Source organism: Mustela putorius, unplaced genomic scaffold, assembly GCF_011764305.1.
Source record: "Mustela putorius furo isolate JIRA1106 unplaced genomic scaffold, ASM1176430v1.1 tig00003962_pilon_pilon_pilon, whole genome shotgun sequence".
Taxonomy (NCBI): Eukaryota; Metazoa; Chordata; class Mammalia; order Carnivora; family Mustelidae; genus Mustela; species Mustela putorius.
The window spans coordinates 12,959,313-12,985,728 of record NW_025422106.1 but is presented as its reverse complement, the minus strand read 5'-3'; the positions used below and the strand labels follow the sequence as shown (position 1 = coordinate 12,985,728).

The following is a 26,416-nucleotide window of genomic DNA, read 5'->3' as shown; positions in this document are numbered from 1 at the left end:
AATAAGAGAAGGTTTGGGATAGGAAAAAAAGTCATGTGGAACACTGACAACAAATAAGTTTAAGAAAATTTCCTAGAACTGAAGCACACGAGTTCTCGGGTTGAAAGGGTTTACTGAATATCTACCACAATAGATAAAAGCAGGTATACCATCCAAAAATTTACAAAAATTAACAAAAAGTTAATCCTTCATGTCTCCATATTAAAAAAAAAAAAAAGCAAAAACAAAAACAAAAAACAGGCTGCACAAAAAAAAAAACCACAAAACAAACAACCAAGAATCAGAATGTCATCAGATTTCTCAACAGCAACACTAGAAGTCAGAAGACAATGCGGCAAGATTTTGAAAATTCTCAAAGGAAATTTATTCCAACCCCAAATTCTAAACCCTATGTAACTGTCAATCAAGTGCTAAAGTAGAATAAAGACATTTTCAGAAACACCCAGTCTCAAAATAACTGACCTCCCACATACCCATGCTAAAGAAGCAAAATGAGAAAGCAATTTAAAAAACAGACATATGTTGCAGTGCCTGGCTGGCTCAGTCAGTAGAGCATGCAACTCTTGATCTTGGGATTATAAATTCAAGCCCACATCAGGTGTACAGATTACTTTAAAAAATAAAATCCAAAAAAGAATAAAATAAAATCCTGGGGTGCCTGGGTGGCTTGTTCGATTAAGCTTCTACCTTCAACTCAGGTCATGGTCTCAGGGTCCTGAATCAAATCCACATCAGGCTCTCTGCTCAGCAGGAAGCCTGCTTCTCCCTCTCCCTCTGACAGTCCTCCTGCTTGTGGTCTCACTCTCATTCTCTCTCTCAAATAAATATGTAAGTAAAATCTTTTTAAAAAACTAATAAATTAGGGCACCTGGGTGGCTCAGTGGGTTAAGCCACTGTCTTCGGCTCAGGTCATGATCTCAGGGTCCTGGGATTGAGTCCCGCATCGGGCTCTCTGCTCAGCAGGGAGCCTGCTTCCTCCTCTCTCTCTCTCTCTGCCTGCCTCTCTGCCTACTTGTGATCTCTGTCTGTCAAATAAATAAATAAAATATTTTTTTTAAAAAATTAATAAATTAAAATGAAATCTTAAAAAAGAGAGAGAGAGAGATGGAAAATGCAGGAAGCAGGAGATCCAAGAAAGGAGATGTAGAGCAAGTCCTGAAAATAGCGAAGAGCAATTCCAGGATGAGAGCTGTGTACCAGATGTAGAAGTAACCAGTTCAGAGAGTCAGGAGAGCTTCCTTAAGAAAATAAAGTTGACAGAATAAGGAGTCTGAAGATCTTGAAGGGGGGGTCAGATTGGCAGATATTGAAGTTGCATTAACGTTAAGTACTCAGAACAAAGAGCAAATGAAAAACAGACAAACAAAACATGGGATAATTATTAAGACAAAAGCAAGTTTTACAGAAGAAAAATTATCATCTGTTACATGGCTAAACTCCCAATAGAGGCAATATGAACAACTATATATTTTTCAAAGCAAATTTGCAATATAACTGTACTGGGACAGTGGGGAGATGGGAAGGATATGGAGATGCGCAGGGTCGTGGGGGGGCGGGGAGACGAGAAAGACACAACTAATTCCTCATCTTTCATTGTAGGAAATCCACAATTACTCCTAAAACTGAAAAGTCAAAAATACAGCAAATCAAACACGTTATTTAAAAATGCGGAAGTGAAAAAACCAAAAGCATCGGCTAAAAGATCTGAAGGAAGTTGAAAGAAGTTGCCTCAAGGGAAGGGGAAACAGGATGCAAGGGTACAGGGGCTGCTATTTGCTTTCCCAAATCTTGAAGAACTAGTATGACTCCTTTAACTGGCATCCAGTAGATGCTACCACGCCATTTCCTAAAAGGTGATAGCACCGTCCATTTTTCTAGTAAGCTCCCGATTAATGCTACATGTGCATTTTCATAAATAAGCAAAAGCAGACCTTCAGAAAACAGAGCGAGCTTTATAGGAAGGTACCTGACAAGTGTAGAAAAGGCCAGCAGCATACAAAAGGAAAGCGAAACAAAGCGAACCCCAGCTGGTGTAGCAGGAGGACGGCTGGTCATCAACTGCAGCAACTGCTCAGCTTCTTCCTCAGTTGGTCTAAAAAAAGGGATAGATTATTAAGTTTTACTTTTCGTAGTTGAGAGAAGAAGGAAGAAAAGGGGATTCCCCAAGAGTTGGACTTTTCAGATAGAAATTCTGAGCTTTATAATGATACCTTCCTATTTATAAAACCTTTACAATCTTCAGTCGGTAAAAGCAACACTGCTGCGCTTACCACCAGTGCTTTTCCTCAGACACAAACACACGCAATCCTCACTTGGCACAGTAGCAGGAGACTACAAAAATAAGCACGCAAGCTGAAACTACGCATCGTGATTGAAATAATCAATGGGGAAAGTTAGCTGTTAAAAGTTAAAAGTTAAAAAAAAAAGTTAAAAGTTAACCTTTAAAGTTTGCCAAAACATTAAAAACTTTCTGTCAGTCATAATGCATAGGGAGGTGAAAAAAATAGCAAATATTTATATAGTGCTCTATAATTGAAAATATTACAAACATTGGAAATTAAAGTGTTTTCTTTGTAAAAAACTTGTCACGAATAGTTTGAAAAGCCCTTGCCTTCTTCTCATTATATATCTTATAATGTGGAGTGAACCTCTTTCTTAAGCCTTGAAGAACTGTCATCCCCCTTTCTAAGCTCGGCTCTGATTCCAATATTTTATCCTTTGTTAGGTTCTGTCATGAAATATCTGAGAGATATTTGGCAGATATCCGAAGATTTTTGGCAGCTTCACCTCCTCTGGGACTTCATCCTTTTCTCCACAATGACTTTCCTCAATCAGGTTGACAAGGGCACCTTCACTAAGTTCTTCAACTACATTATCTTGGGTTTCTCAAATGGCAACAGTGCTGACATCGTTAAGATCGGCTACTACATTTATGTTTGGTTCAAACAGCACTTCCAGTGTTACCACCCTTGTTTCTTTGCTACACATTCATCCTTCTTGGTCAATTCCTTCTTTCAATTATTTCTGTTAATGACACAAGGGTTTATCCCTGAGATAAGGCAACAGTACAACTCTGCACTTTCCTGCCTCTTCACCAACTGACTAATAGATTGGCAGTGACCAGTCACCAACAACTTTAAAAGAAATGAGGTGCATCTATTATTTATAGAATGACCTGTGGCTTGAAAAGCTCTTGCAAAGTTTGTACTTCATGCGATTATTTGGTCAATGTATCATGATAACTGATACATTAGTTGTTGAGGGAGTAGTGTTAATAACTAAGCCAATACCAAGGGAGTAGTGTTAATAACTAAGCCAATACCAAGTCCAGGTTAGTGAAATTCAAACTTATCAGAGACATGCAAAGTGAGGACTGTATGCATAGTGGTTGAGGAAATTATTCAAAAGAATGTAATGCAGTGACTACAGTGAACCTTGTGCTTAATAATCACAACATGTCAATTTTAAATAATCCGTGATCTCAGCTGTGAAAGGACAGGAGAGATTTACTTCAACTAGGTGCATGGACTTGGTCAAGTATCACTCACAGATCATTCACTCTAGTCCTGTCGAGCTGTGGTAAAGTCACGCGTTTTCTTAAACTGCTCTGGCCCTCCCATATTCACATAATTCTATTTACAATCAGACAAAAATAGATGGATACATCCCACCTGGGAATGTTTTTGCCTTGGGACTTTGTTCTTGATATAGGCCAGCCCACTACCTAAGCCCAGCAGAAAACCCAAATCCTCAGTTAAAAGGCCTTTGGCTCACTTTCTTGGGAATAGAAACAAGAAAGTAAAATGATAAAAAGATAAAATATCAAATTATTGAATACTTGAGTCCAGCGATCCCCATCAAAGCACAGTACAGACGTAAGAGCGCACTGGCTTTCACAACATGCTCTTCTTTCAGCCCCGAATACACAGACACATTGGGCTCCATCTCCACATCAGCTTCTTCCACAATGCGGGTACTTCTTACTGTGGGGAGAATGCCCATCAACTCCAGAAGAAGCTGCCTTCTCATTTGCCAAAGGACAGAACTACTGGTCTCTCTTTTTCTCTGTAAAAAATATGGACCACAAAAGGAAGGAACCATGGAGCACTTACTAAGTCAAAAGGATGCTCAAACAAAGCTCCCCCCATTAAACATTTAAAACTGACCTATTTGAAAAGGCTGTCAGAACTGCAGAATCTTGTTTTAACCAAATGAGCAAACTCAAAATTCACTTTGAAGAATACTCTACTCACCTTACTATGGATTGGCTTTACAGAAAACACTAAATTAATGACAATCTGAACTGTAAAATTTCACTTAAATGGTTATTGCAAATACATAATGACTAAAGGAGTCATCTGTGATATAGTCATCTGTGATACAGAGACACAACACCTTGGGTTTAAACAATAGCTCTGCCATTGATTATGTATGCTTACCTCTCTGAACCCCATTTTTAAATTTTTTTTTTTTAAGATTTTTATTTATTTATTTGACAGAGATCACAAGTAGGCAGAGAGGCAGGCAGAGAGAGAGGAAGAAAAGCAGGCTCCCTGCCGAACAGAGAGCCCAATGCAGGGCTCGATCCCAAGACCCTGGAATCATGATCCGAGTCAAAGGCAGAGGCTTTAATCCAGCCACGTGCCCCAAACCCTATTTTTTTAGTGACAAGGAAGTAAATATTTTATTAATAATATTTAACTCCCAAGGCTGTTGTAATTAGGAGTTTAGAAGACTATCACCCTCACAGTTCTTCAGGCAAGGATAATGTTTTAGTCATCCGTTACTTGGCAGGGCCTACCACTGTGCCTGATATACAGCAAGCACTCAATATCTTTTAAATAGACAAATGAACAAAGATCACACATATGAAAGCAGTTCTAAACTGTAAAGAACTAGGCAAATGTTAATTATTTTTAGAGTGTCTCTAACTAAAATATGATAAACCTGCTTTAATAGCATTAGGTTCAAATAAGAAATTTACTGCACACAAAGGACACTTACAAACAAGATGAACATCCCAAAGTGCTTAACACAGCACCTGACATATATTAAGTACACAACAGTGTTCACTTCCCTTAAAAAGCAAAGCTTGAGGGGCACATAGGTGGCTCAGTCGGCTCAACCCCAGGACCCTGAGATCATGACCTAAGCCGAAGCCGACTGAGCCACGCAGAAACCACCGCTCCACCAGAAATGTTCTTTGAAAAAGTAAAAATTTTGTAACTTAAAAGCTGTTACAAAATATAATATATATTCATCAATAGATGAATAAACAAATTAACATGTGGTATATACATACGATGAATATTATTCAACCTTGAAAACATATACTACAACATGCATGGACTTTGAAAACATTATGATAACTAAAACAAGCCAAACTCAGTAACAGAACTGCTGTGTGATTCCACTTATCTGAGCTAACTAGAACAGTCAAATTCATAGTGATAGAAAGTAGAAAAAAGTTACCAGAGGCTGGAAGAAAGGAGGAAAGAGAATTGTTTAATGGGTAGGACTTCTTTTTAAGATGATGAAAAAGTTCTGAAAATGAACAGTGATGATGGTGGCAAAACTTACAAAGGATTAAAACGGTAAATTTCATGTTATGTATATTTTACTACAATAAAAAATACATATTAAAATTACAGACTATAATAACTTATTTTGATGATGAATCTAACCCAGAACACTAGTGATTCCCAAAATTCATTCCCAGAGGGTCCAGAGGTCAACTCTCATTTTCTCACAAGCATACAATGTAGTTTTTCAAAGGTTCTATTGAACCAGACATTAAAGAGAAATGCAAAAATGTACTCTTCTCGCTAAATTTTTGGAAAATATGTTCATTTTTCATTAAAAATATGTTCATATTTAATACGGTTATTATTGTTATTTTCAAATGAATTCAGTAGGGGCACCTGGGTGGTTCAGTTAGTTAAGCATCTGCCCCTGGCTCCGGTCATGAACCCAGAGTCCTGGGGTTGAGCCCCATGTCAGGCTCTCTGCTCAGCAGAGAGGCTACTTCTCCTCTCCCTCTGCCTCTCACCCCTCTCCTCTCCCCCTGCTCCTTCTCACTCACTCTCTCTCAAATAAATAAAATCTTTAAAAATAAAAAAAATTAAGGGGCGCCTGGGTGGCTCAGTGGGTTAAGCCTCTGCCTTCGGCTCAGGTCATGATCTCAGGGTCCTAGGATCGAGTCCCGCATCTGGCTCTCTGCTCCACAGGGAGCCTGCTTCCTCCTCTCTCTCTCTCTCTCTGCCTGCCTCTCTGCCTACTTGTGATCTCTGTCTGTCAAATAAATAAATAAAATCTTTAAAAAAATAAAAATAAAAATAAAAAATTTAAAATAAATGAATTAAGTAAATATTTCAAAGTTTTCATTTGTAATATGGTAAATATCAACAGATAAAAGCACATAAACAAAAGCTCTTTAGTGCCCTCTAGGATTTAAAATGTCAGGAGTTCCTGAGACTAAAAGTATTGAGAATCACTAGTCTAATGACCTCATTCTACAAGTGTTTCTTCCTCTTTTATTAGTTGCCAAAATAACCTGATTCTTAGCCTAGAAGATCTTTAAACCCTCACCTGCTGTCCATTTCGGATAAAAGTTCCAAACCAAGTCCGGACTTTCGCATTTGTTCCAAGAAGCAAACCACTAACAAAACAAACCAAGTCACTCACTCCATCTTCACTAGCTTCATTTTTAGTGTGATCCAATGTCAAAGCCACTCCAAGCCCTGGCAAGTGACATTCTTCCACCTAACATAGTGAAGAAAACAAACTGAACTGAGTATCATAAGGAAAAGGGCCAGGACACTTAAGTGTTTAGATGTTTTAAAGCTTCTAAAGTTTAGAAGACATATCCAAAACATAAAAACCCAGAGAGAATGGTAATAATAATTATAATAATATAACCAATATACAATTATAATTTCAAATTTCTACAAGATTCTAAAACTACCTTGAGAAAGTTCCTGATCATAATACAAAGGCTTTTGTCTCATAAAAATAATAAAATCTCCTACCACCATCCCTCGAACTTTGAGGGCCTGAGAAGGATTCATTTTACATAAGAAGCGTAGGGCATCTGTCCTGCGCCTTCCTCCAAGACTTTCTTCATCTTGCCGTTCTCCATTTTTAATCAGACCCCTGCAAACTGAACATTTAATATCCGCTATTACTTTAAGCTTTCGAGTAAGATGTTAGAAACAATTTCTTCAGACTTTTAATTAATCATTTATGTGTCACAGACACTACAGAAGAAAATGATCAGGGAATTTGAAAGCAGAGCTATAGAAACTAGTCAAAATAAAGCACAGAATGAAAAGAGACAAAAAAGGAACAGTGAGCTGTGGGGCAACATCAAGTAGTCAAATATAATTGACTACTTGACTATAGTCTCAAAGAAAAAGAAAATGGAAGACAAAAATATATTTGAAGACATTTTTTCAAATTTGATGAAAACTATAATCACAGAAGCTCAAGCAGGATAAACACAAAGAAGATCATATCAAAACCCATCATAATCAAATTTCTGAAAACCAGTAGAAAAGAGAAAATCTTTAAAGTAGCCAGAAAGGAAAAATAAATAAAAGCAGCCTGCAAAAAAAACCCAAACATTATGTACAGAGGAACAGAAATCAAAACTACCACAGACAGCAGAATGACATCTTTAAAGAGCTAAAAGAAAATGTCACCCTAATATTTTATACCCAGTGAAAAATATCTTTTTTTTTTTAAAGATTTATTTATTTATTTATTTGACAGACAGAGATCACAAGTAGACAGAGAGGCAGGCAGAGATGGGGAAGGGGGAGCAAGCTCCCTGCTGAGCAGAGAGCCCCATGCGGGGCTTGATCCCAGGACCCTGAGATCATGACCTGAGCTGAAGGCAGAGGCTTTAAACCACTGAGCCACCCAGGTGCCCCGAAAAATATCTTTTAAGAATGAAGACAAAACCAGGTTTGTGTGTTTGTTTGTTTTTTCAGATTTAAAACAAACAAACAAACAAACAAAAACAAACAGAAAGTGGCGCCTGGCTGGCTCAGTAGGTAAGAGTGTGTGACTCTTGATTTCCAGGTTAAGGTTGAGGCCCACACTGGGTGTAGAGATTACTTAAGAAAATAAAATATTAAAAATAAAAACAAATAAATTTAAAAAGCTGGAAAAATTTGTAGCTGGCTACAAGACATGTTAAAGAAAGTATTTGAAGCTAAAGGAAAATTATATCAGATGGAAATGTGGAACCCCAAAAGAATGAAGTGGGACACTTGGGTGGCTCAGTCTATAAAGCGTCAGACCTGATTTCAGCTCAGGTCATGATCTCAGGGTCATGACACTGAACCCCAGATCAGGCTTCTTATTAAGCATGACACCTGCTTAGGGTTCTCTCTTTCCCTCTCCCTCTCCCCTTCTCCCCCAAGTCACACTCTCACTCTAAAATTTTAAAGTAGCACAAAGGACAGGAGAGGAAAATAGAGAAGTATATTACATTATATGTGAAGAGGTATAGAATCATTGAAAGTAGACTGCCATAAGTTAAAGATGTATACTTTATTTTTATCGTTGTAGTTTAATTGTTTTTTCTTAAATAGACTCTGTGGAGCCCGACACAAGGCTTAAACTCATGATTCTGAGATCAAGAGTTGGTAGCTTGGGGCGCCTGGGTGGCTCAGTCAGTTGAGCGACCAGCTCTTGATTTCATCTCAGGTCATGATCTCAGGGTTGTGAGATCAAGACCTGCCCTGGGGTGTACACTCAGCACAAAGCCTGCTTGTCCCTCTCCCTCTGCTCTTCCCCCCCACTTATACTCTCTCTCTCTCAAATAAATAAACAGTCTTTAAAAAAAAAGTCAGACGCTTAACTGACTAAGCCACGCAGGTCCCCCAAAGATGCATACTTTAAACCTGACAACAATAAATTGAGAAATAAAAATGTGAAGAAAAAGATTAAGCAAAAACATATAGCTAATATGACAGTAGTAGAGATAAAATGGAATCCTAAAAATTTCAATCCAAAGGAAGAAAGTAAAAGGGAAAAAGGAAAAAGGAAACAAACAGAAAACAACCGCAAGATGATACACTTAAGTCTAACTACCAAAATAATCACATTAAATGATCTATGTAAACAGTCTAAACTCTCCAATTAAAAAGGAGAAACTATAACTAAATTTTTTACAAAAAAACAAGATTTACCTATACTTGTCTACAAGAAACCCACTTAAAGATAGAGATTTTTCAAAAAGATGGATATATATCATGCAAATACTAATTGTAAGCTGCTATGGCTCTCTCAATTAAGTGGGTATCAAAAGAAGATACATTACCAGGGATAATGAAGCATATATCATATTGAAAAAGAAAAAGGCTCAACTCATCATGAAGATATAATAATCCTAAATGTACATGGACCCAATCACAGCTTCAAAATTAATGAAGCATAACTGACAAAATGAAAAGAGGAACAGACAAAGCCACAGTTATGTTTGGAGACATCAGCACTCCTCTCTCAGTAACTAGTAAAATATGTTGACAGAAAACCAGCAATAGCACAGTTTTTACAAAGGACTTTTACTTATCTTGTGATATTTAATAAATCTCTCAGAAATGTAAGGGAAATGTTATTAGTGATACCTCATCTTATACATGATTCATATCTTGATCAAGATGACACAAAAAGTGAGTGACAAAGCTAGAAATCCACTGCTTTTTCCTCTTTGGCTCCTAATTCACAACCTTGCTCAATAAATGTTTTTATTTTTATACCACACAGACCCAAACAACAATCTTCAATCAATCAGTAGTCATTTGAAATAGAGGTGAAAATTTCAGTTGATTTTTCTCAATTTCTACTTTTCTGCAAACTGACAGAAATAAGGCTAAAACACAAAGGGTTTAATGGCTGCTATTTCGAATTACATGTTACTTGCACTGCACACTGGATGTTTCACAGATAATATGTCTTCTTCCCTTTGGTCCATGAGCATAGAATTACAGCTTCTAGTTCTTTAGTATTTTTTACTGTTATAGCACTGGTGACTAGTGACAAAAAATTATTTTGTTGTTCACTTAATGTACTTAAATTTGTCATCTAAAAACAACCTTGAAATCTTCTCAACTCAGTATTTCTACAATAATATTTCACTAATAAACTTTCCAAAGAGAAAATCTCAAATAAAAGCACATAAATATAGGGGCTCCTGGGTGGCTCAGTGGGTTAAGCCTCTGCCTTTGGCTCAGGTCATGATCCCAGGGTCCTGGGATCGAGCCCCACATCGGGCTCCCTACTCAGCAGGGAGCCTGCTTTCCCTCCCCGCTGCCTGCCTCTCTCTCTACTTGTGATCTCTCTCTCTGTCAAATAAATAAATAAAATCTCAAAAAAAAAAAAAAATCACATACATATTTCTTCTTAGCTCAAAATTTCAGTTCCTACACAAGCAAATCTCTTCAATAGCCTATTTTAAAATTACATTTACCTTCATTAAAACTATCAGGAACATTGGCCACCAACAGACATAAGAACCAAGCACCATTTCTAACATGTAGCAAGGCTTCAGCTACATCCACTATAGGAAGCAGGGAAGGGAGCTCTACAAGAGAACAAAGTCAATGTTACTATCAAGGAGTGATATTTCATCATATTACACATAAGCATTTTTTGGCATTTCACAAATGTGATTTGAAAGCAATTAAGGTACTTTCTTTTCATAGTCTAGAGCTGAACGGTCCAGGAGGATAGCCACCAGCCACATGTGGCTATTGAAATTTAAGTTAATGGGGTGCCTGGCTGGCACAGTGGATATAGCAGGAAACTCCTGATCTCAGGGTTATAAATTCAAATTCAAGCCCTACCCTGGGTGTAGAGATAACTTAAAAATAAAATCCTTCCCAAAAATTAATTAATTAATTAATCCAAATTAAATAAAATTAAAAATAGTTCAGTCCCGGTAGCCACATTTCAAGTAATTCGTAACCACATGTGGCTAGTAGCTACTATACTGGAAAGCCCAACATGTATCACTGCCACTGCTAAACTGGACGGTGCTGGGCAAGAGGGATTTTCATGAAAATCTTGGCTTTTTTATGTCCTCTATCTTTCTAATCCAATCATTCAAAGTTAGTAATTTGAAATATTTCAATCCCCCCACAAGTATTATCTTGAGTTTAAGATAATTGGGATTATAGGGGCACCTGGGTTGCTCAGTGGGTTAAAGTCTCTGCCTTCGGCTCAGGTCATGATCTCAGGGGTCCTGGGATCAAGCCCCACATCATGTGGAGCCTGCTTCCCCCCTCTCTCTGTCTGCTGCTCTGACTACTTGTGATCTCTGTGTGTCAAATAAATAAATAAAATCTTTAAAAAAAAAAAAAGATAATTGGGATTATAGTCTACTTATCATTTACCCCTTGCTTTTTTCACTTATAGATTATGACATTTTTTTTTTAAGATTTTATTTATTTATCAGAGAGAGAGAGGGGGAGAGAACGAGCACAGGCAGATAGAATGACAGGCAGAGGCAGAGGGAGAGGCAGGCTTCCTGCTGAGCAAGGAGCCCAATGTGGGACTCGATCCTAGAACGCTGGGATCATGACCTGAGCCGAAGGCAGCTGCTTAACCAACTGAGCCACCCAGGCGTCCCGATTATGACCATTTTCTAACAGATTATTAAATTCCTTCAAATACACTACTTAATGACTGTATAACATGCTATACTGTGGAAATAATATAATTTACTTAATCACTATTCTACTGCTAGCCACTTTTGTCTTAACATTTTAAGGTGCATTGTTATTAAATATATAAAATGTTTATGGGGCGCCTGGGTGGCTCAGTGGGTTAAGTCGCTGCCTTCGGCTCAGGTCATGATCTCAGGGTCCTGGGATCGAGTTCTGCATCGGGCTCTCTGCTCAGCAGGGAACCTGCTTCCCCCTCTCTCTCTGCCTGCCTCTCTGTCTACTTGTGATTTCTGTCAAATAAATAAATAAAATCTTTAAAAAAAAATGTTTATATAAAATAACACAATTTCCAAGTTAAGAAGTTACACGGTACCATTTAATAAGAAACTACGAACATAATGTATCTTAGCAGTCATTATTGTACCTGCTTGTAAAATACAAAGTACATCTGCGGCTTCCTCCAAATAGACTGGACTCTCAAATAGCTCAGATGACTTAAAAAAAAATTCTCCACTGGACTCAGACACCTTAAAAAAGAAAAAGAAAAAAAAGAAATAATGAATTCTATTAATTTCAGATAATGTATTAAATCCTTTAGTACTTTTATAATTATTTATTGAGTTTACAGACCACGTTTCTTTTTTTTTTTTTTTTTTTTTTTTTTTAAAGATTTTATTTATTTATTTGTGAGAGAGAGAGAGTGAGAGCGAGCACAGGCAGACAGAGTGTAAGGCAGAGTCAGAGGGAGAAGCAGGCTCCCTGCGGAGCAAGGAGCCCGATGTGGGACTCGATCCCAGGACGCTGGGATCATGACCTGAGCCGAAGGCAGCTGCTTAACCAACTGAGCCACCCAGGCGTCCCCAGACCACGTTTCTAAATATGTCATTAATATACTGCAGCAGAATATGCAATATTTGATGAATTTGAGCCATTTTAATCACTGTGACATTAATTAATATTCAGATACGGCAATATGGGGCTCAGTGATGTATTTCTATATAAATATTTGGAGACATCTGGAATTAAAGGTATGACAAGCCAAACAAATGAACTAGAAATGCTACCTACAAAAGTTATAGCTCAAAAAAAAAAAAAATAAGACAAGAAATGGTAACCTTAAAGCAGTATAACAAATATAAAGTATGTTCAATAGCAAATTAACTGTAGGAAAAACAAAAAATAAAAATGTAGATCAATATAAGTACCTACTAAATGTTTAAAAATCTCCTACAGTAGTTTCATCACACTTCCCATTTCCTGAAGAGTTCTGAACTGAAATAATGGAAACCTCCCAGAGGAGAAACGTCTTTTTCCTTTCTTACTTTACTAGATCTATAAATTAGATATTAAGAAAATGATGCTGGAAAAATACTGATTGAAATTAAGCCCATAGTACAGTAGAAAAGAATAGAAAGAAATAACTGTTTGTAATAGAAAAACATTTTTTAAAAGATTTGTAACAGATATACTGGAATTAAAGAAACAAATTTTAAGAAAAAAATTTTAAAAATAAAGATTTCTAATGTATCTGAAAGACTATCTAAAACTAACTAACTGTACCCCTGCCACCATCACCAGTATTTTCTTTGGAAACAGAATTTAGAGTTGTTTGGTCCACAGTTTATAAAACTAAACGTTATTATTAAAAGGAACTGACCTTGAAATTCTAACAGTAAATAACAGTAAATAAGTAAAAAAATTAACTTTTGCCTCTGAAACTCTGGGCTTAATATATAAGCCATCTTAATATGAAGATCCATCTTAACTCTTTTTATAGTAGTCCCCTGACATGCACAAATTTAAATTCAGAGTTTTGATTAATCATAATTACCCAAAGGTCCATGAACTAAGTAATCTATCATTTTGCTGACATGAAAAGTTGAATAGCTTTCTGTAGTATAGAAGCAATTCAGCCATCTAGTGAGTAAGGCTAGCCAACAATCCTACATCCAATTCAGCTTTGATATTTCCTATTCACTATTGTGTGAGATAATGAGTGCTCATTCAGTGTCTAAAGGAATCACTTAAATTTTTCAGGTACATTTTATAATATTTTATGAAGAAAATCATATCCTATAAGGATATTATCAAATTTAGTAATTTGTAGAAGTCTTGAGCTATGTACCCTTCTAGGTATCAAGAAGTCATTGTATGGCGTCCATAGAGAAAAAAATCTCTACAGTAGAAAATACAGAGTTGGTATAAGTGAGAGAAAGTGGTAGAGAAAGAGGGCACCTGGGTGGCTCAGTTGGTTAAGTGACAGCCTTAGGCTCAGGTGATGATCGTGGAGTCCAGGATCCAGGCCCTCATCGGGCTCCCTGCCCAGCAGGGAGTCTGCTTTTCCTCCTGACCTTCTCCCTCTCATGTTCTCTCCCTCTCATTCTCAAATAAATAAATAAAATATTTACAAAGAAAAAAAAGAAAAGAAAATAGTAGAGAAAGAAAGGTAGGCATTTAATATCCTTTTAAACCTTTAAAAGGAAAACACTTTCAAAACAAATAGAAATATGTGTGAAAGAGGATGCAAGTTGGCTGTTTTCTAGGCTGTTTCTACTTTCTTTTTTTTCTTTTTAAGATTTCACTTATTTATTTGTCAGAGAGAGAGAGAGGACAAGCAGGGGGAGGGGCAGGCAGAGAAAAAACAGGCTCCCTGCTGAGCAAGGAGCCCCATGATGAACTCAACCCCAGAACTCTGGGATCATGACCTGAGCTGAAGGCAGACACTTAACCGAATGAGCCATCCAGGCATCCCCCGTTTCTACTTTCTGTGTGTAGACATCAAATCATGCATATTCTGATGTGTGATTAAAATAAATGCACCTTGTTCATAATTGCCAACAGTTCACTAAGCACAAGACGCAATCGACGAGGTGAATCACTGTGTTCAAACTCCAAAGTCAATCCATGCTGAAGCTGTGATACCAGGATGCTCTCACCACTGCCTCCTCCAAGTTTATGCCTAATAAGGTACACATGTGTAAAACAACAATCATGAGAACACTGACAGAAATAATATAAAATTATCTTTAGTTGAAATAATCTACAAGAGAATGTATTAATTCTTTTCATACATTTCATGAATGTAATATTTCTGAAATACTATTTAGTTTGCCTATTTCAGGGATTCACAACTTATATAAAGACTCCAACTAATAGTTGACAGCTACTTCGATGAACAACAGTGGCTCGATATTGGATTCACAATGGGTGGGGAAGAACCAAACAAATGCCCAGAATTTGGGGAAATCAATGTTAAGCTCAAAAAGCCTCCTGGGTGACTCCAATAAATACTTTTATTCTAGGGGAACTTACCCTCCCACTTCCGTTGAGTAAATGATCTAATCAGTTTAGCATGAAAGCAACAGTATATGTAGCCAAACTTCTCTACACATTTTAGAATACAGAATTCAAAAGATTCTAGAATTTTAGCTATAAATAGAAAAGAACTAGGTAAAATGCTCTCCAAAGTTTAGATTCTCAATCTTTTCTGGGAGAATACATCCAATAAAAAGTCCTAAAAGCTCCAAAGAAATATTTGATTCCCTCTTCTTTGACAAATCTAAGTAAATCCCAACCCACATATCATATAGCACAACATTACCTAAGCTGCTGTTCCTTGCTGGCATCCTGTTCTAAAGCATGAAAATCCACAGACAACAAGGCAACAATGGAATTGACAGCTTCCACTCCAGAGAGAAGACGAAGGATCAGTTTTTTATCCTGAGCCCAGCTTTGGCTCTGGTCAGCAGGAGCACAGAGTGCCATCCGCACCAAGCAGGGCAGGAGAAGTCTTAATTCCGGATCACTTAAAGATGCCAACCGAACAACATCCACCTTCTGCATTGCCTCGAAAGCAAAAGGGCTGACAAACTGAAGACTTGTACATTCAGCCATTATCACTGTCGATCCTAATGATTAAAAAAAAATAATAATAACAAAAACAGGAAAGTAGGTATAACTCCTGCATGTATGAATGGCCCTCTTTAAAAACCCTGAGAAATGTGGTCTTTCTTTAATAGGTTCCCATGCTGGCTATGTTTCTGGCACAATTAAAGGCTCCCTATGTTTTTACTCCCACCTAAAAAGTGAGAAAGAAAACGGAGTACATTAATAGTTCCTCCAGCCCTAGGGATCTTCTGTTCTAATACTTATTTTGCAAAGAAGAAATATGAAGCCCAGAGAGATTAAGTAACAGGCATATAGTGATGACTAGCTAGTGGCAAAATCCAAGGCTGAACGCTCATCTGTTAAATCTCAGTCCAAGACTTTCTCCACTGCATCCACCGTCTGAGCACCACAATGCAAATAAAAATGAGTACTAAAGAACGTTCCTCTTCCGCACCTCTTTAGTTTCTTACGCCTACTCAACAAATGGAAAGAACTGTTAGGCTTCTCTTTCCCACCCTCCACAACTCAATGGAAGCTAAATCTCATTAGCCAAAAGCAATGCCAGATGCAACGTTCTGGAGATCATAACACTATCCTAATGTCCCTTGTGTTGCATGGGCAGAAAAACAGCTATGGAGATGCAATTCGCTATGGGAGAAAGAGTTCCACTTGGACACTTCTCTGTCTTCACTAGTCATCAGAAGACTTCCTCCCCCTCGTCCCCCCACCCCCAAAAGGCAGGGAGTAGGTGGCCAAAGCTATCCCCTCTAAAACCCACAGACTAACCAAATCGTGGGTTAACGGAGCCCTGAGCAGAAAAGTTACTTAGTTTTTAAGCAAGAGGAGCTGCCCTTTTCATAGAAGGGCGGGCTGAGGGAGCAGAGGCACCAAGACCTGTGTATGCTCACAGGTCTCGCCCTCAGCGTAACGAGAACCAACCAGTCGCTCTGGCAGAGAAATGTGAGGCCAGTGACCGACAAGAACCGGGGAACGCGCTAAGGCCTGAGAGGCGGAAGCTCTGTCATATCTTTCAGATTTGCCCTCCAACCTCCCGGGACCCAACACGGATTCCGCGCCCTAGAGGCGGGACGCTGTAGAAATCAAGAGCGCGATCCGAAGTTGGGCCTAGGCGATAATCCCGATTCGCCAACCCTAGCTGTGCCCTGAGTCGTCCCAGGAACCAAAAACCCAGACGCCGGGATCAGTGGGGTCGGCAGTGCGATAGGCTGTATGGGGACACCGCACAAGCACAAAGAAAGAACCCGGACTGAAGGGAAGGGAAAGCGGAGGGAGCTGTTTCAACCTTCATCCAGCACCTTCATTCATCCCCAGCGTCTGGCTCCCCTCGGCCACCGTACTGAACTGAGAGGACCGCTGGCTGCGAAAGGAAACCCAGAGACGTCGGCGTTGATGCGACGGTGCGCGTGCGCGGCCCCACCCCTTCCTCCCCGCTGTTGCCCAGCCTAACCACACCACTCTACACACGGAGATTTAATTTAGTCCAGTGCTTCCAGTGTCTTCTCTAAAGCGTCCTTTTCGATTACGTCCTTAAGTCCTCCCGAGCTGCAGCTTCATCGTCATAGGATTTTTGCGACACCTGAATGAAGTAACGTATGTAAAAGAAATGTTAAAGTTGTTTCCACTATTCTTTGACCGGAACACCAATGGAATCAGACTGTACTCTTCTCTCCATCTCTGCCTCTGCCCTCCTAGCGCCAAAGTTCTAGAATCCTAGGATTTACAGGTGAATTTAAAATTAATCTTTTCCTGAGCTTGCTTCCGCTATTGACCTCACACCCTCCTGGTCAGAAGTTAAACATCTTAATTTCAGTGTTCTGTACTTTAGGGTCAGGGGTTGGGGAATGGGAAAAATGGGTAAGGGGGAGTGGGAGGTACAGGCTTCTAGTTATGGAATGAGTAGCTCCTTGGAACATAGAAGTTGGTATTGTAATAGATGTAGCTACACTTGTCGTGACTATATTTCATAAAATGTCCAATCACTATATTATTGTACACCTGAAATTAACATAACATTGTATATCAACTATACTTCAATTTAAAAACAAAAACCAGGGCGCCTGGGTCGCTCAGTAGTTAAGCCTCTGCCTTCCGCTCAGGTCATGATCCCAGGGTCCTGCGATCGAGCTCCCCACTGGGCTCTCTCAGCAGGGAGTCTGTTCTCTCCCCTCCACCACGCCCTGCCTCCCCCTCTGCCTGCCTCCGCCTACTTGTGATCTCTCTCTGTGTCCAATAAATAAAATCTTTAATAAAAAATAAAAACAAAAACTTAGTGTCCATAGATCCTTAGAAAGTGATGGATGGAGTTTCAGGAATTCCCTAAAACCTACAAAAAAAGAAGGCCCAAAACTTGCAACAACCTTTCAAACAGAGTCTAAGCACCTAGAAAAGATTAAGAAGTACTAATCTCTATATATTTTCATACTATTTCTAATTCCTGGTACAATCAGTGTGCATTAGCACCTTCTGTTTACCAGATACTGTGCTACAAGCTAGAAACAAAAATATTTTACAGAGCTGGAACTTCATACTCTATAGTTACTAAGGCATGCATAGAATGATAATCTAATAAAGACTGCTTGCAGCATTAAAAATCAGCAAAGGAAGAAAAGAACTAATGTGTATTACAATGTTTCTCGAACTTTTTTCCACCTGACCTACAGTAATACATTTCATATTGTGACCCAGGACACACACACGCATATATACCCACATTTTTTTTAAGATTTTGTTTTCTTAAATTACTATACCGAACACAGGGTCTGAATTCACAACCGCGAGATCAAGAGTCACATGCTTCACCAACTGAGCCAGCCAGGCATCCCCGTAACAACATTTAAATGGAACAAAATTTTTATGAAATAATGTACATACTACATGTTATATGTTCTATTCCTTTTTTTTTTTTAAGATTTTATGTATTTATTTGACAGACAGAGATCACAAGTAAGCAGAGAGGCAGGCAGAGACAGAGGGGGAAGCAGGCTCCCCGCCAAGCAGAGAGCCCAATGTGGGGCTCAATCCCAGGACTCTGAGACCATGACCTGAGCTGAAGGCAGTGGCTTAACCTACTGAGCCACCCAGGCGCCCTCTTTTTTTCTTTTTTTTCTTAAGATTTATTTGAGAGAGCGTGACCAAGAGAGCATGAGCAGGGGGAGAGGCAGAGAGAGAGGAAGAAGTAGACTCCCCAACATGGGGCTGAGCAGGGAGCCCAATATAGGGGTAGATCCCAGGACCCTGGGATCGTGACTTGAGTCCAAGGCAGAGGTTTAATCAGCTAAGCCATCCAGGTCCTCCCTATTTCATTTCTTTAAATTGCTGGTCACGGGGAAGTGGGCTGGCTCAGTCAGTGGACCATGCAACCCCTGATCCCAGTCAGGGTTTAAGTTCAAGCCCTACATTGGATGTAGAGGTTACTTAAAAATAAAACCTTCAAAAAAAATTTTTTTAATTGCTAGTCACTACACACTAAAATTGATTTTACAGTGTCTTAGCTTACAAATTATAAATTGTCATTTTTAAGCTGACATTTAATGAGAACATTTATTGAACACTTGCTAGGCACTAGTATTTTATATCTATTATCCGATTCAATTCTCTGAGGTAGGTAATAGTCTATTTTATAATTGTGGGGAAATTGAGACCAAGAGAGGCTAAACAATTTAATCTCCCTGGATGGTCATTTCACAGGAGGAGTATGAAGAGAAATCAAAGACTGTTTGACAGGTGAATAGGAGGAAAAAGGGGATGTGAACTACGTGATTTTTAAGATTTCTTCCAACTCTGGTTGTTTATTATCTTGTGATCAGTAATGGAGAAACAACGTGCAGATCCATTTCAGTCTAAGACAACGCAGATTGATTTTCCCAACACCATTTGTTGAAGAGACTGTCTTTTTTTCATTGGATATTCTTATCTGCTTTGTCGAAGATTAGTTGACCATAGAGTTGAGGATCCATTTCTGGGCTCTCTGTTCTGTTCCATTGATCTATGTGTCTATTTTTGTGCCAATACCATACTGTCCTGATGATTACAGCTTTGTAATAGAGCTTGAAGTCTAGGACTGTGATATCACCAGTATTGGTTTTCTTTTTCAAACACTCCTTTGGTCTTTTCTAGTTCCATACAAATTTTAGGATTATTTGTTCCAGCTCTGGAAAAAAGTTGATGGTATTTTGGGAGAGATTGCTTTGAATGTATAGATTGCTCTAGGTTGCATAAACATTTTAACAATATTTGTTCTTCTAGTCCATGAACATGGAACATTTTTCCATTTCTTTGTGTCTTCTCAATTTCTTTCATGAGTGTTCTATAGTTTTCTGAGTATAGATCCTTTTCCTCTTTGGTTAGGTTTATTCCTAGATATCTTGTGGGTTTTGGTGCAATTGTAAATGGGATTGACTCCTTAATTTCTGTTTCATTGTTAGTGCATAGAAATGCAGCTGATTTCTGTGCATTGATTTTGTATCCTGCCACGTTGCTGAATTCCTGTATGAGTTTTAGTAATTTGGGGGTTTTCCACATGAAGTATATCATCTGCAAAGAGTGAGAGTTTGACTTCTTTGCCGATTCGGATACCTTTTCTTTTTGTTGTCTGATTTCTGAGTCTATGACTTCGAGTACTATGTTGAACAGCAGTGGTGATAGTGGACGTCCTTGCCATGTTTCTGACCTTAAGGGGGAAGCTCTCAATTTTTCCCCATTGAGAATGATACTCACTGTGGGCTTTTCATAGATGGCTTTTATGATATTGAGGTATATTCCCTCTATCCCTACACTGTGAAGAGTTTTAATCAAGAAAGATGCTGTACTTTGTCAAATGCTTTTTGTGCATCTGTTGAGAGGATCATATCATTCGTGTCCTTCCTTTATTTATGTAGTGTATGACATTGATTGGTTTGCAGATGTTGAACCACCCTTACAGTCAGGAATAGAACCCTTTTAGCCACAAACAGAAGAATGAAACTGGACCATTTCCTTACAACATACACAATTGACTCAAAATGGTTGAAAGATCTAAATATAAGAGGAATCCATCAAATTCTGAAGGAGAGCACAGGCAGCAAATTCTGTGACCTCAGCTGCAACTTTTTGCTAGACACATTTCTAAAGGCAAGGGAAACAAAAGCAAAAATGAATGACTGGGATTTCATCCCAGTGAACTATTGGGATTTCATCAAGATCAAAAGCTTTTGCACAGCAAAGGAAACAGTTGACAAAACCAAAAGATGACTGACAGAATGGGAGAAGATATTTACAAATGACATAGAGAAATAGCTAGTATCCAAGATCTGTGGGAACTTATCAAACTCAACATCCAAAGAACAAACAATCCAATCAAGAAATGGGCAGAAGACATGAACAGACATTTCTGCAAAGAAGACATCCAAATGGCTAACAGACACATGAATAAAAGCTCCACATCACTTGGCATCAGGGAAATGCAAATCAAAACCACAATGAGATACCACCTCATATCAGTCAGAATGGCTAAAATTAGCAGGTCAGGAACGACAGATATTGGCAAGGATGCAGAGAAAAGGAACACTCTTACACTGTTTTGGTGGGAATGCAAGCTGGTGCAGCCACTCTAGAAAACAGTATGGAGATTCCCCAAAGAGTTGAAAATGGAACTATCCCATGACCTAGCAATTGCACTACTGAGTATTTACCCCAAAGATATAAATGTAGTGATCCAAAGGGGCACTGCACCTGATGTGTATAACAGCCAAACTCTGGAAAGAGCCCAGATGTCCATCATCTATTCATCAGATGAATAGATAAAGATGTAGTGTGTCTGTATATAGAAACACACACACACACAGGAACACTACTCAGCCATCAAAAAGAAGTGAAATCTTACCATTTGCAATGATGTAGATGGAACTAAAGGGTATTATGCTAAGCAAAATAAGCCAAACAGAAAAAGACAATTATCATCACTCAGAATTTAAGACATAAAAGGGGATCACAGGGGAAGAGAGGACAAAATAAAGCAAGAAGAAATCAGAGAGGGAGACAAACCATAAGAGACTCTTAATCATAGGAAGAAAACAGCGTTGTTGGCCAGCGAGGTGGGGGTGGTGGGGATTGGGTAACTGGGTGATGGACATTAAGAAGGGCACTGGGTATTATATATAAGACTGATGAATCACTGACCTCTACCTCTGAAATAAAAAATACATTATTTGTTAATTAAATGAATTTAAATTTTAAAAAATGAGAAAAAGTATAATAATATATATAAAGGGAAGGCTAATCATATTTTTTAAAAAGACTGATAAATCACTGACCTCTACCTCTAAAGCTAGTAATACATTATATGTTAATTAATTGAATCTGAATTTTAAAAAAGGAGAAGAGGGTGCCTGGGTGGCTCAGTCAGTTAAGCGTCTTCCTTCAACTCAGGTAATGATTCCAGAATCACGGGAACATGTCCTGTATAGGGCTCCCCGCTCAGAAATCTGGTTCTCCCCCTGACCTTTCCCCTTCTCATACTCTCTCTCTCAAATAAATACATAAAATCTTTAAAAAAGAAAAAGAAAGAAAAAGAAAAGAAGAAAAGAGCAGAACACACCCAGCCCAAATAAGATAGCTGGAGTATAAAGGTGATGAGTGCTGACACTAAGTCCCCTTTCTTTCCCTTCCAGTTTTTTTTAAAGATTTGTCCGGGGGGTGCCTGGATGGCTCAGTGGGTTAAGCCTCTGCCTTCAGCTCAGGTCATGATCTCAGGGTCCTGGGATCGAGCCCCATATCAGGCTCTCTGCTCAGCAGGGAGCCTGCTTCCCCTCTCTCTCTGCCTACTTGTGATCTCTAAAATAAATCTTTTTTTTTTTTTTTTTTTTTTTTTTTTTTAAAGAGAGAGCATACAAGCAGGGGGAGTGGCAGAGGCAGAGGAAGAAGCAGGCTCCTCCCTGAGCAAGGAACATGATGCAGGACTCAATCCCAGGACCCTTGGAATCATGACCTGAGCCAAAGGCAGATGCTTAACTGCTTAACTCACTAAGCCACCCAGGCATCCCATTCTTCTCTTCCAATTCTTACCTCAGTGAGTATCACCCACTACCCAGAATTGCTCCAGCCAGAAACCTGGAAGTCATCCCAGGCTCCAGGCCTCTCCCCATTTACATCCACATAGTCAGTCTTTCAAATCTACATTGCAGTGTTTGCCAGTGAAGTAATTTTGACCATCATATAGAATTTAGGGAAAAAAGATTTACTCATGAACTTTTTCTTATTAACATATAATGTATTATTGGCTTCAGGGGTACAGCTCTGTGAATCATCAGTCTTACATAATTCACAGCACTCACCATAGTACATACCCTCTCCAATGTCCATCACCCAGTCACCTCATCCCTCCCACCCACCTCCCCTCCAGCAACCTTCAGTTTGTTTCCTGAGATTAAGATCATATAATTGCCTTTCTCTGATTGACTTATTTTGCTTAGCATAATACCCTCTAGTTCCATCCACATCATTGCAAATGGCAAGATTTCATATTTTGATGGCCGCATAGTATTCCGTTGTAGATACCTATATACCACTACTCATGAACTTCTGAGTTTTAGATCTGCTTCCTCTGACACTTATTCCCAAACTATACTAAAATAAATTTTTAAAGATTTTGCAGCTGTGGTATTTAGACAGATTAAGAACGTATATGTGCTTATAAACCACAAACTTTTTGATTAGTGAAGGAGTAGCTTATCTTATGGTGTACTCTTTGTGATATAAAATGCTTGAGGAAATAATCCCCTTTTAAGATTAATGTGGTACTGAGCTTATTACCATTTCTACTCACAAAAAGATATATTTCATCAACTGTTACAATTTTTCAGATTTTATCTTTTTTAATTTTTTATTTTTTTGAGAGAGAGAAAATGGGAGGAAGAGTGGGGGAGAGGTATAAAGAGAATCCTCAAGCATACTCTGCATTGAGCTCAGAGCTCCTTGTCAGGCTTGATCTCAAGATCTCAAGAGTGTGAGATCGTGACCTGAGCCAAAATTAAGACACTCAGACACTTAACTGACAGAGCTACTCAGCTGCCCCATTTTTTTACTTTTTAACATTTATGAAATTGGAATGTCTTTTTAAAAAATATTTGAGAAAGCATACACACAAGTGGGACAAAGTGGCAGAGGGAGAGAGGGAGAATCTTAAGCAGGCTTCATGTCCATGCAAAGTCCATGGTGGAGCTCGATCTCACAACTTTTGAGATCATGGCCTGAGCCAAAATCAAGAGTCAGATGCTTAACCAACTGAGCTACCAATAAGCCTCTGACATTGGGATGTCTCAAAATCAGTAGTGTAATTTACTTAGCATTTTTTATGTTTTAGTGGTACATAAAATTATGTCTTAACAATTACTGGTGTTTAGATATGGTGAAACATGCTTCAGGTCAAAATAGCGACTCCTTCCTAAGTGAGGTAAATACTGTCCTCTGAATGGCTTACTTTACTCTTTTCCACTTTTTTAAACTATTTTTCAGTAAGACTAAGGAGAGAAAGAAAAGGAGAAACAGAAAGAAAAACAGTGATGTTTCAGATATACTAGGTGTAGATTACTGCCAAGGAAATGAGCTTCAAGAAATTAGAAGACCTCTGTATTTAAAGACCAATATTCTTTGGAAATATAATCATAGAATATCAAAATAAAATGACCTCAGGAGTCATATAGTTACAGATTTCTCAACATAGGACTTTCCTAAGGTTTTATTTATTTATTTGTCATGGTGTGGGGGGGCAGGGAGAGAGAGAGTGCACATGCAGGAGGAGCAGGAGGCTGAGGGGGAAGCAGGCTTCCCGCTGAGCAAGGAGCCAGATGTGGAATTTGATCCCAAGGATCATAACCTGAGCTGAAGGCAGATGCTTAACTGAGCCAGGCAAGCGTCCCAATATGGTATAAAATTATCCTCAATAGTGTCCTGTTTTATATTGTTAAGATTCCTTCTATTGTTTTCTCCTTTGAGATCTTTTGGACTCTTCTTTTACACTGGCTGTCTGCTTTGGCTATGCAGATCATATCTTCATTAATTTCATGAATATTGAATAGAATTAGGTCCAGCCAAGATTCTATAGCACAAGACTGGAGACAACCCTCCAGGTTGATACAGCTCCATTAATCAAGCCTTTTTGGATGATTGTTCAATTAATTATCAATCATCTCAACTACTAAAACACTTCCCTGCTTTGGGATAAAGTTCACTTTCCCTAAGGTTGCACTCAAATTAAGAGCTTTTCATGGTCTGACTTAATTCTGGCTTGGACTCCTGCATTATCTATCTCATCTATCTCTCATAAGCACCTGTTTTAGTCTGTTGGAACTGCTTGTTTCCCAAATCCTTCATGGTATTCATGGGCTGGCCCTCTCCCCGCCCCCTCAACTGGTTCCTTCTGTCTGAAATTCCTTTATTCTCTTTATATAATACCTATGTATCCTTTAACTGTCACTTTGTTTCCAAATCTTTTCTTGACAAACCACCTATCTCTTCATTAAAGTATCCCTTTATCAATGTTCCCAAGACACCCTTTGCTCCCTTCCATCATAGTACATCACATATTGCACTGTCTTGTTTGAACTTGTCTCTCCTAAAAACACGAAACACACAACCAAACAAAAAACAAGAACAAAAATCCCTCTTCCCTCCTACCAGAATAGAAGTACCTGGAGGGCAGGAACTGTATTTTATTTCTTCGCCTTTGGCACAGTATGGTACTGAATACTGGTTTAGATTAATGATTTCAGTGTAATGATACCATGAAACCTTATTAAATAACCTAAATATGCATCTCTGTATTGTTTGCTAATGCTGTCAAAATAAAATGTAGAGATTGATTTCAACTATTCTACTCTTTCTTGTATATGCACTGCATTATTATATTACAGTAGAAGGCCTATGGTAATAATTATATATATATATATATATATATATATACACACACACACACAAGTATGTTTGTCAGTAGACTAGAGCTAAAGTTCAAAGATTTATATCTCATGACTAGTGTACAGCAGATAGTCTGTTAAAGAGTGCTGAAACTATGCTGTTTTCTAATCTTTTTTTTCAACTAAATTTGTCTGTAGTTTCTAACTTTAAATAAAACTAAAACACGGGCAAGCTGTAGGTTTCCACTCCTCTGGCATCTTCCAGTTTTCTACAGCATTTCTGAAATCATTATCTACAAATTCTTTTAGTACCAAGGATGTAACTTTCTTGGACCTGGCACCTTTAAGTCCTTTTTGGTCAGTTAACTATCTCAGATTTTAATTTCATCATAGTCAAGTTATTTTACATTTTAGTGCTTAAGGACCCTTCAAGCTGGTTTTTAGTTTCTCCCTTTAGAAGGAAGATAAAAAGTATTAAATACATGATTCTTTGCATTTTTTTCCATCCTTGATCTTGCTAAAAGCATTTTTTTTTCCCTTAGGATTTTATTCATTTGAGGGAGAGAATGAGAAGCAGGATCCCCACCAAGCATCTCTGTGGGATTCGATCCCAGGACCCCAAGATCATGACCTGACCTGAAGGCAGACTCAACCAAATGAGCCATCCAGGCGCCTCTAGAAGCATGTTTTAAAAGTCCTGTTATAGACTTTACGCATTTTTTTCCTCTGGCATGCCTTAATTATTCTGCATTTGAGCCTTCTACAGAACATAAAGGGTGTATTTGGAAAGTTGGAAAGCCTTAAGGCAAAAATAACCATAGGGGTTTCAAAGAACTCATATGCCTAAGAGACTGGGAGGCAAACATATGAAAGAAGCCCATTTTGAGGTTTGTGAAAAGAAAGCAGGGTATAGGTAAGACTTTTGGTATTGTTTTATTTATTTAT

At 38.4% G+C, this 26,416-nt stretch overlaps 1 protein-coding gene across 3 annotated transcripts in view; it reads right to left on the bottom strand.

The window, feature by feature from the left end:
• Positions 1 to 16,974, bottom strand: part of INTS2 (integrator complex subunit 2) — a 48,911-nt gene extending 31,937 nt beyond the window's left edge. The window contains exons 1-9 of one of the 3 annotated variants that reach the window (XM_004747251.3): positions 16,880 to 16,974; positions 15,277 to 15,583; positions 14,496 to 14,634; positions 12,100 to 12,202; positions 10,478 to 10,591; positions 7,029 to 7,159; positions 6,589 to 6,762; positions 3,839 to 4,065; positions 1,967 to 2,092 (exon numbers count right to left, since the gene is read on the bottom strand). In XM_004747251.3, the coding sequence (XP_004747308.1) occupies positions 1,967 to 2,092; positions 3,839 to 4,065; positions 6,589 to 6,762; positions 7,029 to 7,159; positions 10,478 to 10,591; positions 12,100 to 12,202; positions 14,496 to 14,634; positions 15,277 to 15,583; positions 16,880 to 16,889 (1,331 nt within the window). In that variant the 5' untranslated portion in view covers positions 16,890 to 16,974. The other 2 variants (XM_004747250.3, XM_045070148.1) reach the window with 2 other exon arrangements.
• Between the last annotated feature and the right edge of the window lie 9,442 nt (positions 16,975 to 26,416).